At 34.7% G+C, this 17,123-nt stretch overlaps 1 protein-coding gene across 1 annotated transcript; it reads right to left on the reverse strand.

Annotated features, from left to right (window-relative positions):
- Positions 1–385: 385 nt before the first annotated feature.
- LOC143042202 (uncharacterized) lies at positions 386–15,517 on the reverse strand. Its single transcript, XM_076214469.1, has 7 exons — positions 15,361–15,517; positions 13,669–13,742; positions 12,667–12,772; positions 8,007–8,062; positions 7,110–7,151; positions 1,010–1,415; positions 386–897 (listed from the first exon to the last, which is right to left on the reverse strand). Exons 1-6 carry the CDS (start codon positions 15,453–15,455, stop codon positions 1,156–1,158), a joined length of 633 nt encoding a protein of 210 aa, XP_076070584.1. The 5' UTR covers positions 15,456–15,517; the 3' UTR covers positions 386–897; positions 1,010–1,155.
- Positions 15,518–17,123: the final 1,606 nt, after the last annotated feature.

Consider the following 17,123-nt stretch of genomic DNA (forward strand, 5'->3'; position numbering starts at 1 on the left):
TTTCTATTTGTATCCATCTGACGAGTTAAGCCTTATCAATTAATTTGTATACTTCGTTCTTATGATGTTCTGTTACTCCACTGTCAAAGGTAATGGGAGTTTTGATTCCGCTAGCATATTTAACCCTTTATGTATGTGCCGGTCTCAAGTCAGGAGCCTGTAATTCAGGGGTTGTCGTTGCAGTGTAACTTTATGATATATATCAATTTCGGCCGTTAGTTTTCTCTTTTTGAATATTTTTTTTTATCTGTCATTTCGGGTCCGTTTATTGCTGACTATGTGGTATAGGCATTGCTCGTTGTTGAAGGCCATACGATGATCTATAGTTGTTAATGTCTATTTCATTTGGTCGCTTGTGGATAGTTGTCTCATTGGCAATTATTGGCGAAATAAAAGACTGTGTGATTGCATCACCCATTAGTGTTAAGCAGTTCCCAAAACACTGATAACTTGTACAAAAAATCTGTACAAATTATAATTTGTACAACATTACAACGTGTACACAACATCTATATATATATATCCATCCCTCATAAAAACAACAATAAAAAAAAACAACACACTCAAATACAAATCTGAGAAGACTCCTAGTTAGTGACAGCTACATGTAGTTCAAAGCCAATAACATGAGTTTTTTCATTGACAATCATGCCACATCTTTTTTTTTGTTGTCTCCTTTAACAAATGTTTAATCGTAATTAAATTAATCTTTTAAAATTTATTAATGACCTTTTTCCTTCCGTTCCCTTTTGATCGATGCTAATATTGTTGATGATTTAAAGAAACAGATTTAAGAAGACTGCGTGGTAGTCAGGATATCTATAACTTTAACCAATGTGATGGATTTTGCAGAGTGACACATCATAACCATCTTCGTTAGCCAGGGGTTACAATCCACTCCCGTTCTCTAAGAGAACGGGAGTGGATCGTAACCCTTGGCTAGCGAAGATGCATCATAACAAGCAAATAGGAAAACCATTTTGCTTTCAATGAAACCTTACGTGTATACAGTTCGAGAATTATAGTGTTTTATGTTGATTATTATAGATAAGTATATGTAAAAGCAAATAAAAAAATGGAATCCCTCTAGTCTACACACAGACACATGATAAACGAGGCGTCTTCTAATTGTCTAAATATAACTTGCAACGTTCTTTACTCCTCCCCGTCGAAATTTATCATGTATTTCTCATTAATATCAGCATACATGCTTTCTCTATTGTCTTTCACATTTTTATTTTCACATTTTAATGTTTGTCCTTTTTTATTCCTTTTTGCATGTTCCATAGCAGTGGTGGTCTTTTTCCGTCTACGGACTGCTCTCCTGTTCTTCACGAGTATTGCACAGATGACAATTACAACGCTTCCCGCGGCAACACAAGCCATGAAGATAACAACATTAGTGTTACCATTTCCTAGAAATCATAATAATTTATATATATTATTTGTAATGTTGTCAAATTCATAGATATAATTAGTCAACTTGGTGTAAGCAGGTGTGTACAGAATTTAACACCGGTTCCAAAACCACGACCGGGTCAAAACAAATGACTTTAATTTTGGTGTTTCGTGCTTCTCTACTAAGCACGCGGCATTAAGGAAAACTAGAAAAGACTGGTCGGATAGGATCGGAGACATAATAATGTTAGTTACTTTGTGAATTAGCTAAAATTAAAATTCCAACTTAGAGTGGCGGTCAAGTACAAAGCAGGATTTTTCATATGCCATTAACATGTCCTCCTCCTCACGTTTAACACGTTTTGCCCATGAATCTCTATTATTTGGATCGCCATCAAAACCCTCTTACATGACGTAGGTTGTAAGACACACAGTGTCATGTATAGTCCTCATATCATACGATAATTCGTTTTTATCGTGCAATTTAAGCTCGGTTTGCTTAAACAAATTAGATTAAATCATGATACAAGTAATAAGCCTCGGTCACACATTACCGGAAAGCACGAACGGACGACTAACGGATGAAAATAAAAGTTGTCCGTTGACAAAATTGTTATCCGTTGGGAGTCCGTTGATGTACTGACCAAATAAAACGGACGTGTAACGAATGCATAACGGACACACACCGGATATACAACGTACGAAAAACGGTAACGTAACGGACAGAACGGATGTCGAACGTACATCCAACGGACGAGTACCGCATAAAACGGACACCTGACGGAAGCGTACCGGATAAAACGGATGAACAAGATCTACGGAAAAATTAAAGGCGACAATAATAATACATACTAGAACACACCCGTGATATCGCGGGTCCGTGACTGAATTACAGTATATAACTATGCGCAAGCCTTATCTTAGTATTAGTACTGTCATCTGATAGTCATGCCGATTATAAGATACACAATTTTCTCTGCTTTCAAATCTTTCTGTTTGAACCCGTCGAACTGGAACTTATCAATTATTGGTAATTTTAAATATTTGGAAAACAAAAGGTCCTGGAATGGAGTATTTTTTAATCAACAGCATTGTCCTATATTAGTTATAAATAATGTTGAATTCTTTGATTCGCTGTTTTACGTCATGCCCGCTCACAAATTGAAACTTTATAAGCCAACAACTGCATTTTACCCCTATGTTCTATTTTTAGCCATGGCGGCAATCTTGGTTGGATGGCCGGGTCACCGGACACATTTTTAGCTCACCTGGCCCAAAGGGCCAAGTGAGCTTTTCTCATCACTTGGCGTCCGGCGTTCGTCGTCGTCCGTCGTCGTCGTCCGTCGTCGTCCTGCGTTAAATTTTTCAAAAATCTTCTCCTCTGAAACTACTGGGCCAAATTTAACCAAACTTGGCCACAATCATCATTGGGGTATCTAGTTTAAAAAATGTGTCCGGTGACCCGGCCAACCAACCAAGATGGCCGCCATGGCTAAAAATAGAACATAGGGGTAAAATGCAGTTTTTGGCTTATAACTCAAAAACCAAAGCATTTAGAGCAAATCTGACATGGGGGTAATATTGTTCAACAGGTCAAGATCTATCTGCCCTGAAATTTTCAGATGAATCGGACATTTCGTTGTTGGGTTGCTGCCCCTGAAATGGTAATTTTAAGGAAATTTTGCTGTTTTTTGGTTATTATCTTGAATATTATTATAGATAGAGATAAACTGTAAACAGCAATAATGTTCAGCAAAGTAAGATCTACAAATAAGTCAACATGACCAAAATGGTCAGTTGACCACTTTAGGAGTTATTGCCCTTTATAGTCAATTTTTTAACCATTTTTCGTAAATCTTAGTAATCTTTTAGAAAAATCTTCTCCTCTGAAACTACTGGGCCAAATTTAACCAAACTTGGCCATAATCATCATTGTGGTATCTAGATTTAAAAATGTGTCCGGTGACCCGGCCAACCAACCAAGATGGCCGCCATGGCTAAAAATAGAACATAGGGGTAAAATGCAGTTTTTGGCTTATAACTCAAAAACCAAAGAATTTAGAGCAAATCTGACATGAATAAAATTGTTCATCAGGTCAAGATCTGTCTGCCCTGAAATTTTCAGATGAATCGGACATTCCGTTGTTGGTTTGCTGCCCCTGAAATGGTAATTTTAAGGAAATTTTGCTGTTTTTGGTTATTATCTTGAATATTATTATAGATAGAGATAAACTGTAAACAGCAATAATGTTCAGCAAAGTAAGATCTACAAATACGACAACATGACCAAAATGGTCAGTTGACCACTTTAGGAGTTATTGCCCTTTATAGTCAATTTTTAACAATTTTTCGTAAATCTTAGTAATCTTTTAGAAAAATCTTCTCCTCTGAAACTACTGTGCCAAATTTAACCAAACTTAGCCATAATCATCATTGGGTATCTAGTTAAAAAAATGTGTCCGGTAACTCGGCCAACAAACCAAGATGGCCACCTTGGCTAAAAATAGAACATGGGGGTAAAATGCAGTTTTTGGCTTATAACTCAAAAACCAAAGCATTAAGAGGAAATCTGAGAGGAAGTAAAATTGTTGATCAGGTCACGATCTATCTGCCCTGAAATTTTCAGATGAATCGGATAATCGGTTGTTAGGTTGCTGCCCCTGAATTGGTAATTTTGAGGAAATTTTGCTGTTTTTTTTGTTATTATCTTGAATATTATTATAGATAGAGATAAACTGTAAACAGCAATAATGTACAGCAAAGTAAGAACTAAAAATAAGTCAGTCTGACCAAAATAGTCAATTGACCCCCTAAGGAGTTATTGCCCTTCATAGTCAATTTTTAACAATTTTCTTAAAATTTGAAGATTTTCAATAACATTTTCCACAGAAAGTACTGTTATAGATAGAGATAATTGTAAGCAGCAAGAATGTTTAGTAAAGTAAGATCTACAAACACATCACCATCAGCAAAACACAATTTTGTCATGAATCCATCTGTGTCCATTGTTTAATATTCACATGGACCAAGGTGAGCGACACAGGCTCTTTAGAGCCTCTAGTTTTAACTAGATACCCCAAAGATGATAGTGGCTAAGTTTGGATTAATTTGGCCCAGTAGTTTCAGAGGAGAAGATTTTTCTAAAAGATTACTAAGATTTACGAAAAATGGTTAAAAATTGACCATAAAGGACAATAACTCCTAAAGGGGTCAACTGACCATTTCGGTCATGTTGACTTATTTGTAAATCTTACTTTGCTGAACATTATTGCTGTTTACAGTTTATCTCTATCTATAATAATATTCAAGATAATAACCAAAACAGCAAAATTTCCTTTAAATTACCAATTCAGGGGCAGCAACCCAACAATGGGTTGTCCAATTCATCTGAAAATTTTAGGGCAGATAGATCTTGACGTGATGAACAATTTTCCCCTGTCAGATTTGCTCTAAATTCTTTGGTTTTTGAGTTATAAGCCAACAACTATATTTTACCCCTATGTTCTATTTTTAGCCATGGCGGCCATCTTGGTTGGTTGGCCAGGTCACTGGACAAATTTTTCAAACTAGATACCTCAAAGATGATTATGGCCAAGTTTGGTTAAATTTGGCCCAGTAGTTTCAGAGGAGAAGATTTTTCTAAAAGATTATAAGATTTACGAAAAATGGTTAAAAATTTATTATAAAGGGCAATAACTCCTAAAGTGGTCAACTGACAATTTTGGTAATGTTGACTTATTTGTAGATCTTACTTTGCTGAACATTATTGCTGTTTACAGTTTATCTCTATCTATAATAATATTCAAGATAATAACCAAAAACAGCAAAATTTCCTTAAAATTACCACTTCAGGGGCAGCAACCCAACAACGAAATGTCAAATTCATCTGAAAATTTCAGGGCAGATAGATCTTGACCTGATGAACAATATTACCCTGTCAGATTTGCTCTAAATGCTTTGTTTTTTTAGTTATAAGCCAAAAACTGCATTTTACCCCTATGTTGTATTTTTAGCCATGGCGGCCATCTTGGTTGGTTGGCCAGGTCACCGGACACATTTTTGAAACAAGATACCCCAATGATGATTGTGGCCAAGTTTGGATTAATTTGGGCCAGTTGTTTCAGAGCAGAAGATTTTTGTAAAAGTTAACGCCAGACGCAGAACGACAACGACGGACGACGACGGACGCCGGGCGCAAAGTGATGGGAAAAGCTCACTTGGCCCTTCGGGCCAGGTGAGCTAAAAATCTAATTGGCATTTCTGACGCGAATTTTTTTATTAACATTTATCCCTTTCAGATTCTTTCATCATCCGTTTTATCCGTTAAACGTCCGGAAGAAGTCCGTTTCACATTCGTTCAACATTCGTTTTATCCGTTAAGCCTCGGTCACACCTTAACAGATAGCTCGAACGGACGCCTAACGGATAACTTTTTTTCAATCCGTTCATGTCCGTTAGACGTCCGTTCTTATCCGTTAGACGTCCGTCCATATCCGTTGCATGTCCGTTAAGCGTGCGTTTTATCCGTCGGCGACCGTTCTGTCCGGTGGAAAATTTTGAGCATGTTCAAAACTTTGAACGGACGTCCAACGGATAAAATGTCCGTTGAACGTCTGTTAGGCGTCCGTTTTGTACGGTACTCGTCCGTTTCGTTTCCGTTTTGTATCCGTTACGTGTCCGTTATACATCCGTTGGAGGTCTGGAAGATAAATTCACCAACGGACTTCTACCGGACGTTTAACGGATAAAGCGGATGTTGAACGGATGAGAAACGGACTTCTACCGGACGTATAACGGATAAAACGGATGATGAACGGATCTGAAACGGATAAATGCAAATTGAAAATTTCGCGTCAGAAATGCCAATTATAGGTATGTCAGATTTCTTAAGGTTCATGAATTCTTATTATTCATAATCGATCTTAGAGTATAGGCACGTCATCACAATCAAGCAGTTCTTATTCAGGCCAGACACTGCCCTTTGGTGGAATTTTGAAGAACAAACTGAAACCAGTTAGACAGAAACATTTTGAATATTTATGCGATTTACATGTATCATTATTGTTGCCGTTGATTTTTCCTTATATCTTGTTCATCCTTTTTATTCTGTACGCTTCCGTTAAGTGTCCGTTTTATGAATTAACCGTAGTTTCACTTTCATTGTTGACATTCTTTTTCTTTAAAGAACCAGTACACGTACAATGCATGCGTTGTCAATCGCTAGCTAGGGGTTAAATTGAAGTTCACATGAATACGGATTTAAAGAGGTCGACTCATTCACTTAAAAGTGAATAACTATTATCAATGTTTCTTAGCGTAATTTGAAAAAATTGAACCATTTTGGCTGCAAAAAGCAAATTGTTATTTCACTATTTCACTTTCATTATTGATTGAACAAAAATTTTTTATATATCTCGTTGCTAGTGCCCCTTTAATAAAATGAATTTTACAATTCATGATGACATACGTTTCCACAATTAAGTGCACAGGTATATATAAAAAGACTGATAGTAAAGGCGTTTTCATACCTATAGCAAAAAAATGAAATTATAAGTAATGGATGCCTCCTTTAGTAGTTTGATATGGTTGTAAAAGCGTTGATCGTGCGCACTTTTAGAATGAAGCACGGAATGTACTTTGGTCATCGCTTTTACAACCAAATGAATTAACTAAAAGAAGCATTCAGTTCTTACATAAATGCAGCAGCTTACCTGCAGTCTGACCAGAAGAATTTGAAATCGTCGCTGTCTTGTCTAAATCATTATAAAAATAGTTTTAAATAATGTGAATGCATTACATGTATATGATGTATGTTATGAAATATGTAGCATTACATACACTCATAACTCATACAGTACTATATATAATGTGACTATACTCCAAATATCTCACGTTTGCTTAAAGATGAAATTACATGTATACAGCTTATATGTAATAGTATTTCAGTTTATTTAGTGCGTCCTTAATAAACGAGTGCCATTTTATCATGTGATAGAGTTTAAAGGAGGGGATTGAGATCGCAACAATATTAAATACGTTGGAGCTCGCAATACACATACATGGCTGTCGAAATGAAGGAACATCGTCAGTTGTGGTGTAAAAACTTATTTGGATGTGTGAGTTTTCTAAGAATTCTTTAATAATATCTACAAAATTCTTTTAACAATCTTATTCTGATAAAGCCTCTGTCTTTATATTATCTTCACACGATTGCTTTTCTCGCTTTTGACGTCGCGGCTCAAACTCGTTGAGATGATCAACGATAATCTATGAGTATATCAAATGTGTTGACATATTAATATACCTCGTAAAAGATCTCATGGAACTACAACAAATACTATCATGATAGATATTGGTTCGTTTAAAACAAGACATAAAATCGATAATGAACTAGAAATGTTCATAACTAGATGTTGATTTGTGACGATAATATTCAATACATTGAATTAAAAAAACCAACAATAATAAGAAAAGTACAAAACATCTTTCCTTAGGTAAATGACAAAAGCTGAACATAATCGTGTCTAGCAGGTATCGAAACATAACGGTTGATGACAATGACTCTCATAAAACTATATGTATGTATACGCTTTTCAACAAACACGTACGTGGAGTAGTACCAGTTGCAGCATATCCAGGAATGCATCCTTTCACATGGTCACACCTGTTTATAAACAAAACCAATCTTAACTCAAATTGATGTACAAGCAGGCCGTTAGTTTTCTCGTTTGAATTGTTTTACATTGTCATATTGGGGCCTTTTATAGCTGAATATACGGTATGGGCTTTGCTCATTGTTGAAGACCGTACGGGGACCTATAGTTGTTAATGTCTGTGTCATTTTGGGCTCTTGTAGACATTTGTCTCATTGGCAATCATACCACATCTTCTTTTTTATAATTAACTCATACTATACGATTCTTTGCAAAATATAGGTTTCCTTATGCAATAATTACAGGCAGCAATAAAAAAAAAACCACACACATGATATAAAAAATATATATATATATATAAAATTGAGAAAGGAAATGGTGAATATGTCAAAGCGACAACCACCCGATCATAGAGCAAACAACAGCCGAAGGCAACCAATGGGTCTTCAATGTAGCGAGAATTCCCGCACCCGTAGGTGTCCTTCAGCTGGCCCCTAAAATATGCATAATAGTACAGTGATAATGGACGTCATACTAAACTCCGAATTATACACAAGAAACTAAAATTTAAAATCATACAAGACTAACAAAGGCCAGAGGCTCCTGACTTGGGACAGGCGCAAAATTGCATGTATAAGTACATGTACGTCTGAGTCAGTGACAACTCTACAACAGATGTATCCATCGGATCACCAGCAATGATGGTGATACATGGCTGTGTACATAATGTATATACAACTCGTCTAAACATCAACCCAACAATGTTAGATCTGTAAATTTGCTTTCGCAAATTTTTTGTTCTTCCCTCGCGGGATTCGAACCCATGCTACTGAGATATCGTGACACCAAATCGCCTGCACCGTAGCCGTCCCGCTAGACCACACGACCACCTGGGCTTCACAATAATAAAGCTTTCGGTGGCCGTGTGTTACCTTTCTTCGTCAGTTTTGAATCTAGCGGCGTACTACAGTACATGATATATAAGGCATGGAGATGTTATTGTTACAGATCAGCTCAATGACATCTCCATGCCTTATATATCATGTACTGTAGTACGCCGCTAGATTTGCGAAAGTAAATTTACAGATCTAACATTGTTGGGTTGATGTTTAGACGAGTTGTATATACATGTATATATATATATATATATACAACTCGTCTAAACATCAACCCAACAATGTTAGATCTGTAAATTTGCTTTCGCATATATATATATATTAACGCCTAAAAAGGTGTACACAACCACTCCAAATACAAAAAAAAAGGTAACTATAAATGTAATTATTTATAAATATTTCAGATAACAGATATCCTTCCTCAGTGAGATTCTGATGTTAAATGAATCATCTTTAAGTCTTCTTAGATTAAACTGTTGCAATCTTGAAATTTATAAAATAAAAAAGTCAAACCGAACATCAGTTAAGATGCTTGCACCATTCTAAAAATTTATTAAACATGACATAGGTTATATGGCTTATTACAACAGAGAGTTCAAATGTATGCTTTAAATACAAATAATAATGTATGATATGAACTAGCACCATTCTAAAACTTTAACGGGAACGACAATTATGATGGTACAAGAATGATTACGTCAATAAAATAACCAAATAGACAGCACTGAACGATCTAAATTTATAAATATTTTAAATTGACAGAGTAAAGTAGCTGCAACAGACTCTGAGTATTTAAACATCGCGAACAAACAGCCGTTAAAATGTAATAATAAGTTTTGAATAGGTATAACTAGAAGAACGTGGCTTGGTACTTATACATCCCTCAGAAAATTAGCAATTTAAATTGGTATCTTCAACAACTTTATTTAATTATGGATGAGAAAGGTTAGGAAATAGAAACAGAAACTGTAATAATAAGTAATATAACCTAAATGTGAAGCACTACACGGAATCGAACTACATCTTTTCATTTATCCCATTTGGTGCCAAAGTTGTTAATGTCCTTATTCAAAACCTTTCCCGAGCGAGTCTATCCTCCTTAGACCAAGCAGAGTTGAGTTCAATGATTTTAATGGTCAGCCGATTGAGATCTGCCTAAGTGTGGCCAGGGGATCTAAAATGTCAACTGAGAGGGAGGTCTTGCTTGCATTGGTAGTCGCTACGATGGCCGTTCATTCGTTTGTGAAACGGCTGTTCTGACTCGCCAACATACTGTTTACCACATTTACACTGTAAGAGATACACAACATTTGAAGTCTTGCAATTAATATTGCAAAATATGGTGTATTCTGTACCAGTGGAGTGACTGTTAAAAGTCTGGGTATCCAGTATTTGTTTGCAAGTCAAACATCGTTTATTTCCGCAACCCTTGCATCAGCTCTCACCAGCAAATCTTTAAGGCTTTTGGGCCTACGGAAAGCCAGTACAGGTGGCTCGGGAAAGGTCTTGGATAATTTAGGATGTTTTTCGATCTCTTTCTAATTTTCGCGGATTAGGTAAGATAAGTTGTCAAATTTTGGATGGTAAGTCAACACAAAAGGCACCCTCTTATTGACCTTTTAGTCTTTTAATTACATTGTAAAAGCTCATCTCGGCTGATGTTGTTAGCACGAGAAAAACCTTTATCAATGTATTTTCTTTTGAAGCCCGATGTTTAAGGTTACCGCGAAGTTCTTGTAGACGTTTTTTTCCAATATCGTTGGTGGAGCAAATCCTTTTTATTCGCCTGGCTGTAGGGAATACTCTTTGTGCAGTGTTTAGGATGACAACCCAAAGAAGATAGATATTGGTGTTTTTCTGTGGGCTTGCAATACAGATCTGTACATATGTTTCCATCCCTCAATTGCGTTGTAGTGTCAAGAAATGTGATCTTAGAGTCAGAGATTTTATATGTGAATTTGATTGAGGGATGGGCATCGTTGGCATGATGAATCAACAAATTTAGTTCTTGTTCAGTATTGTCCCACTTCATGTAAATATCGTCGATAAATCGGAACCAAGAGAGGGGTTGATGAAGAGATGAATTGAGAATTCTCTGTTGTAATTTTCCCATAAAAATATTGGCATAAGACGGGGCCATCTTTATTTCCATTGCTGTTCCATTAACTTGGAGGAAGTGTTCACCATTGAATGTTAAGTTATTACATTTTAATACCAAAGTTAGAAGCTGGATGAGACATTCAGTTGGTGGATGTAAGGTGTTACGAGAGTTCCAGACTTCCCTACAGGCTTCAATACCATCGTCATGGGGGATGTTAGTATAGAGGGAGGTAACATCAAGCGAGACAAGGATCTTTTTAGGTGGGAGAGGGTTCAGAGATTCCATTTTCTTAAGATAGTGTGTTGTGTCTTGTATATAGGATGATACATTTTCAACATGTGATCTCAGATGAAAGTCAATAAATTCTGATATTTTCTCTGTAGGGTAGTCATTGACAGAAACAATTGGTCTACCTGGATTATTGACCTTATGTATTTTGGGCAGAAGATAGAAACGCCCGTGCGTTGATTTTTCAGGTTTTAGATATTTAAATGTGTATATTATATATATATACAACTCGTCTAAACATCAACCAAACAATGTTAGATCTGTAAAATTTGATTTCGCCAATTTTTTGTTCTTCCCTCGCCGGGATTCGAACCAATGCTACTGAGATATCGTGACACCATATATACATGTACATGTATCTACAGATCTTAAATAATTATTATTGTTTAGTCTATAATAATGGAAACATAGAGATGATAGAAACAGCGACGGATTAGAAAAAATAGAATCATCTGCCGTTCCTTTGTAGTAATATTTCAGAAGCAACTATGTATCGAGTTTATATATCTAGGTTTAAACGTTATTAGAAAGCAATAACGAAGTCTTTGTGGACATGACCGAGCTGTGCATCCATACTTGGATGTGTTTGCCTACGATTAGGGTCAATGCGATTGGGTTTATCTCGATTTCATTTTATGCTAAAATTGATGAACTGATTGACCGCTAAAGGATGTCTTGTGTCCCTAATGTTCATTGATTTCTCCTTTGCAGTGAAATATTGAGTTGGCTAATTGAAACATATATAGGATAAAGAGTACATTATGGGACTAGGCACCAGAAGCCAATATAATCAGACATGTGCTTGTTTGGACGTAATCAGCCCTCAGAAAAGTCTTAGCACATTCATTGTTTATTAACATTGAAATCTTCTATTAAGATGACCTCAAGATGACTGCCGAATAGAATTGTCGTCTTTTTTTTACGCGCAATACAACTCCAGCCATAGTTCGTTAGATTGGGCTGGACGGTATAAATTCGCAGCGATGTTGGACTGCATGTGTAAGGCACTTTTCCCACCCATTTATTGGACATACAGTACCACTAGCTGATTTTTTATTTCAATAACAAACAGGTTCAATCAATTTGAAAAAAAAATCGTCCATTAAATCAGGTATTGATTTGGTACTGTATGTCAAATGAAAGGTTGGGAAAAGTACCGTATTTTACAAGTTTACTTCATATTTATTTATTTTTATCTTACAATATACAACGTGTATATAAAAGTCACTCTAGCGACTGTACTTAAAAGAGACATTAGTCGAGACAAATTTTCGCATTAACTAAGATTTATATCAGGTTTTAATTATATATCAAGTTACTGTTTTGATACCTTGTCGTGCTGTTACATCTGCATGTTTCTGCGCATTTCTGTCCATATTGTCCATTCTCGCATTTTTTACACGCCTTGGCCTTCGAGGTGTGACCAATCGGACATTCTGAAGAAAAAAAATTAATTTGAACTGCAAAATCAATATTTTCTATGTTTGAATATTTTGATGGCGTGAAGTTATCTTATGTAAGGGAACGGGGAAATTACTGTATGATGCAGTGATATCTTAAGTACTATTGTTTTGTAAATGATTCTTTTTCGTTGTATTTCATATGTAAGTAAGGACTTAAAGTTGTGTTATAACTAGGTACATTCATTCATTGCATATCATAAGTTTATATCAAATTTTAGCAAAACCACAAAATCAAATATCCCCGTTACACTAATGTTTCCTAAACCCAAGATACTGGTTATTGATATCCACGTAAATATATGTATCCCCAATAATCTATTTAGAAGTTAAAAACAAATATTCAAAATGGAGCAAGATTTTTGTGTTGGTTTCCTGTTCCTAAAAATTAGTTTTCAGTGTACTGGTTTGTTATTGCAACAATGGTTTTTCTACCTTTTTTATCACATGCAGTGTTAGTCGTGTTGGATTAAAATATTTTATTGATCTGAATATTTTTTATAAAAAGACCTTGTAAAGATGTATAAACTAGCTTATGTAATAGAAAAACAGAGAGTATATGGGGATCCATCCATGATAATAAATCAGTTCATTCATAGCATGACCGGAATTTTGGATATATTTGTAAGATGTAACACCATTTAAGAACACTTTAGAACAAATCGTCAAAGTCACTATGTATAACCTTAAAGAATATAGCCGAAAAAGAATCGTATAGTATTCCTCTTATCACTTCTTAAACGCCATTATTTTGAAGAAAAAACGCTTCGTCTAAAAAAATTAAGAAAACTTAGTACAAATATTGCATACTAGTTGTTATTTTTTTATATTTTTTTAGAAATATATGTTTTTTCTCTAATGCATAAACTTACCAACACAGACTTCGTTAATTTTGTAAAAATGATGACAACAATGCAACACTGTCATGTTCCTACCTTGGCTTGTCCTGAATTAGAAAGTGCTCTTAATAAATATAATTATATTTCAAAAAAAATAAGCAACACGATTTTCCATACATATTGAACTATACAAAAATAACCTAGTACTCTCTAGCCCTACCAGCGCAATGCACGTATAAGATACCGGTAATAAAAAAAATATAAAATGCACCACAATATACCTAATAATAATATGTATACACACAGAAACAGACACAAACAGATAAAAGTAAAACAATTTGCCTTGAAAAAACAATAGAGATAAACGTAAATACATGTAACATATGAACTTCGGACAGAGGATGTTTGTAACCTATACATTATATAGAATTATCAAATCATATGTATACATTAAAATAAAATTGATATGGAAATTGACTAAATACTGCAAAACAAAATAATAAAAAAATGTATAAACCCCAATATTATTTTCTATCGGATTATAGGTCTGCAAGTTGGATGCGACGACTCGATTCTGCTTGGATTATTGTGCTAAAATAATTCATGTTAATGTACAACAGAATATGCGGTTTTATTGTCAATGAGACAACTCTTCAAAAGAGACCAAATTACACAAAAATATACAATCTTATGTCACCGTACGGCCTTCAACAATGAACAAAGGTCATACCGCATAGTCTGTTACAAAAGACTCCTAAATGACAAATGTTAAACAATTCAAACTTAAAAGCTAATAGCCTAATTGATATAATAAAAAAATGAACAAATAACAAATATGTAACACAGCAACAAACGACAACCACTGAGTTACAGGCTCCTAACTCGGGACAAGCACATACATACAAAATGTGGCGGGGTTAAACATGTTAGTAGGATCCCAACCTCCTTCTTACCTGGGACAGTGGTGCAAAAATAGAACATAAGAACGAACTATATACAAATCAGTTGAAAGAGGCTTAACTTATCAGATGGATACAAATGAAAATACATCTAACAAAAAGACAGAGTGGACGTGGTCGGGTACTTGTACATCCCAACAACAGAAAAGACACCCAGTTCAGATCTGAGAGCATTGTATCTGTTCCAAATCTGGAATTACGTTTGTGGTCATCTCTTGTTCTTTACCATTGTGTGTTTATTAGGCTTTCGACTTTTGCTATCTTTGTCAATGTTCATTCCTTCCCTACTGTTATTAGACCCGATACATTTATACTAGCTTGATTGGACTCTTGTGAAAAAACGTCTCATGCGTAACTTATTTGGAAATCTTGCATACCCTTCTGATTGTATAATTCCAATTGAAGCAAGTCATTTCGTACCTTGACCATTTCGTAGCTCTGCCATTTCGTACCCAAATTTGGCATGTTACTTAACTGATTTTCTCATTGCCAGGCATTTCATGCATCTGTTGCAGTGAGGAAGATTGACATATTTTGTGTGTTTTTTTTTTTTTTTTTTTTTTTCAAGAAGAAAGGGAATCAAAATAATACTACATACGATTGCATTACAATGAGGAACAGCAATAAGGATAAACGAATTGCTTCATTATTATAATTATCATGAAAGGATAAGGTATAACATTACAGGAATAACATATGAATTGTTGAAAGTAAAAATAAATAATCGTCCCAAAATCCACTTACTGCATTTTAACCAATAACATACCTTTGGTATTCTGAACAAACTCCAGTTGGATAACTTCGTACGTTTTGGGTAGTGCAGATTACTATAAAGCTATAAAGTAATAACCATTCCATCATCTTGCATGTTCTTTGTGATTTTTGTTTTACAATTGATCTATACAACACTCAAGGAAATAAAACCAATATCCTTGTATGTAATTGGATGAAAATAAGGAAATAGTTTGATATAGTAATATGAGAATCAAGTGTACTTCAAATGAGGTCAGATACTTCTATTTATTGTAACCTTATATTGACATCTCATGTTGTATTATTTTTACAAATGTACCCAATCAACAATTTGAAAAAAAATATGATTATTCATTATACAAAAACACATTTGTGTGTGGTAAACGCTAAATACAAACAATATAATAATATATATTTGTAAGATTACGTTTTTTTATTAGACTGAAGATACATCTGCATAAATAAATAGGCTATCAATAAATCACATGGACATACGGACATACAAACTTAATAATATATAAACAAGTTGCTTTCTTTAAAAAAAGAAATGCAATCGTAAACCCAAATGCTTGTTTGACATTTAATATTAGATAATTGTTTAAAAAGATGTATTGTTTTATATTATTTTTGTGGTATAAGAATTAGAAACTGACATTGATTGTTCACTTAATGTAACTACAGTTCAACGTGGGGTGAAATAGGAATCACGACCCGCGTCTAAGGAATATTCTTTTCTCTCCTCTCTCCCAAAAGACAACATGCTAAGTCATCCACTGGGTGTTCCATTCTAAGGTGCTCAGGTTTGTTGTTTTTTTAGGTATGAGTTAGTTTTTAGGCTGAAGTTCAAATGCAAATGTAAAGAAATTTAATCAATTAATGATTATAAAATTTGTGTTTAAGGGGGTATGGGTGTCTTTCGCCATCTTGGATTGTAAAAAAACAAAGAACCTAAAGGTTAAGATTTTAGATCAAATTAGCAAAAGGAGTAGGTTCAGTAAGACCCCTTTTTGGCCCAAAAATTAGGCAGTTTTGCAAAATTGTGAAAATGTAATCTTTTAGCTATTTTTTGGAAAGTAGAATGCTTCTGCTACATACATATGTGCTGTTTTTGACAATACAATGTACATATATCGTGTACTAGCATCATAAAGTCATGCTTAATTACTGAAATCTTCACAATTATAGCATTTTAGTTAAATTTTAGACGGTTTCCGTCTTAAATGAAAGTGGCCGCATTCGTGTTCATTCATAATATTGAAATGTAAGTTGTATTTGATGATAATACATAACATATATAAAGGTTGAGGATGAATACGGATGCGGCCACTTTCATTTTTGACGAAAACCATCTGAAAAGTGACGTTTTTTGGCATATTTGATAGATTTTTCATATTTAAGCTTCAATCGGAGCGTTTTTAATGACTGAATTAGTTAAAATCTTTTACATAAACTAATCGAATCAATTGAAATAGACACTTAAGTGTTTAAAAAGTGTCCTAAATATCTCGTTAGATGAAACTGAAATTTGGGGCTTAAATCGGCCCTTACCGGACCTACTCCTTTGCCGATGCAGGAAGGCAGATATGTAATATGTCAATTGTTAATTAAAAGAACCAATTTATATAAGAACATAACTTATAAATATTGGTATTTTTTTTACAAGTGTACACTATTCTATACATCTATAGATAGCTTTTAAATGTGTTTAAAGTGGTATTTTAAAGGGAGATAACTCTAAAACGGAGCATTTTCTGAAGGAACTCCTACCTGGATTTT

The sequence above is a fragment of the Mytilus galloprovincialis genome, chromosome 8, assembly GCF_965363235.1.
Source record: "Mytilus galloprovincialis chromosome 8, xbMytGall1.hap1.1, whole genome shotgun sequence".
In the NCBI taxonomy this organism is placed as follows: Eukaryota; Metazoa; Mollusca; class Bivalvia; order Mytilida; family Mytilidae; genus Mytilus; species Mytilus galloprovincialis.

Coding starts and splice junctions, on each gene's coding strand:
- LOC143042202 (XM_076214469.1), bottom strand. CDS start 15,455: ATGATGGAATGGTTATTACTTTATAGCTTTATAGTAATCTGCACTACC. Junction 12,773..13,668: donor AATTAACGAAGTCTGTGTTG/GTAAGTTTATGC, acceptor TTTTTTCTTCAG/AATGTCCGATTGGTCACACC. Junction 7,152..8,006: donor TGCAACTGGTACTACTCCAC/GTACGTGTTTGT, acceptor ATAATGATTTAG/ACAAGACAGCGACGATTTCA.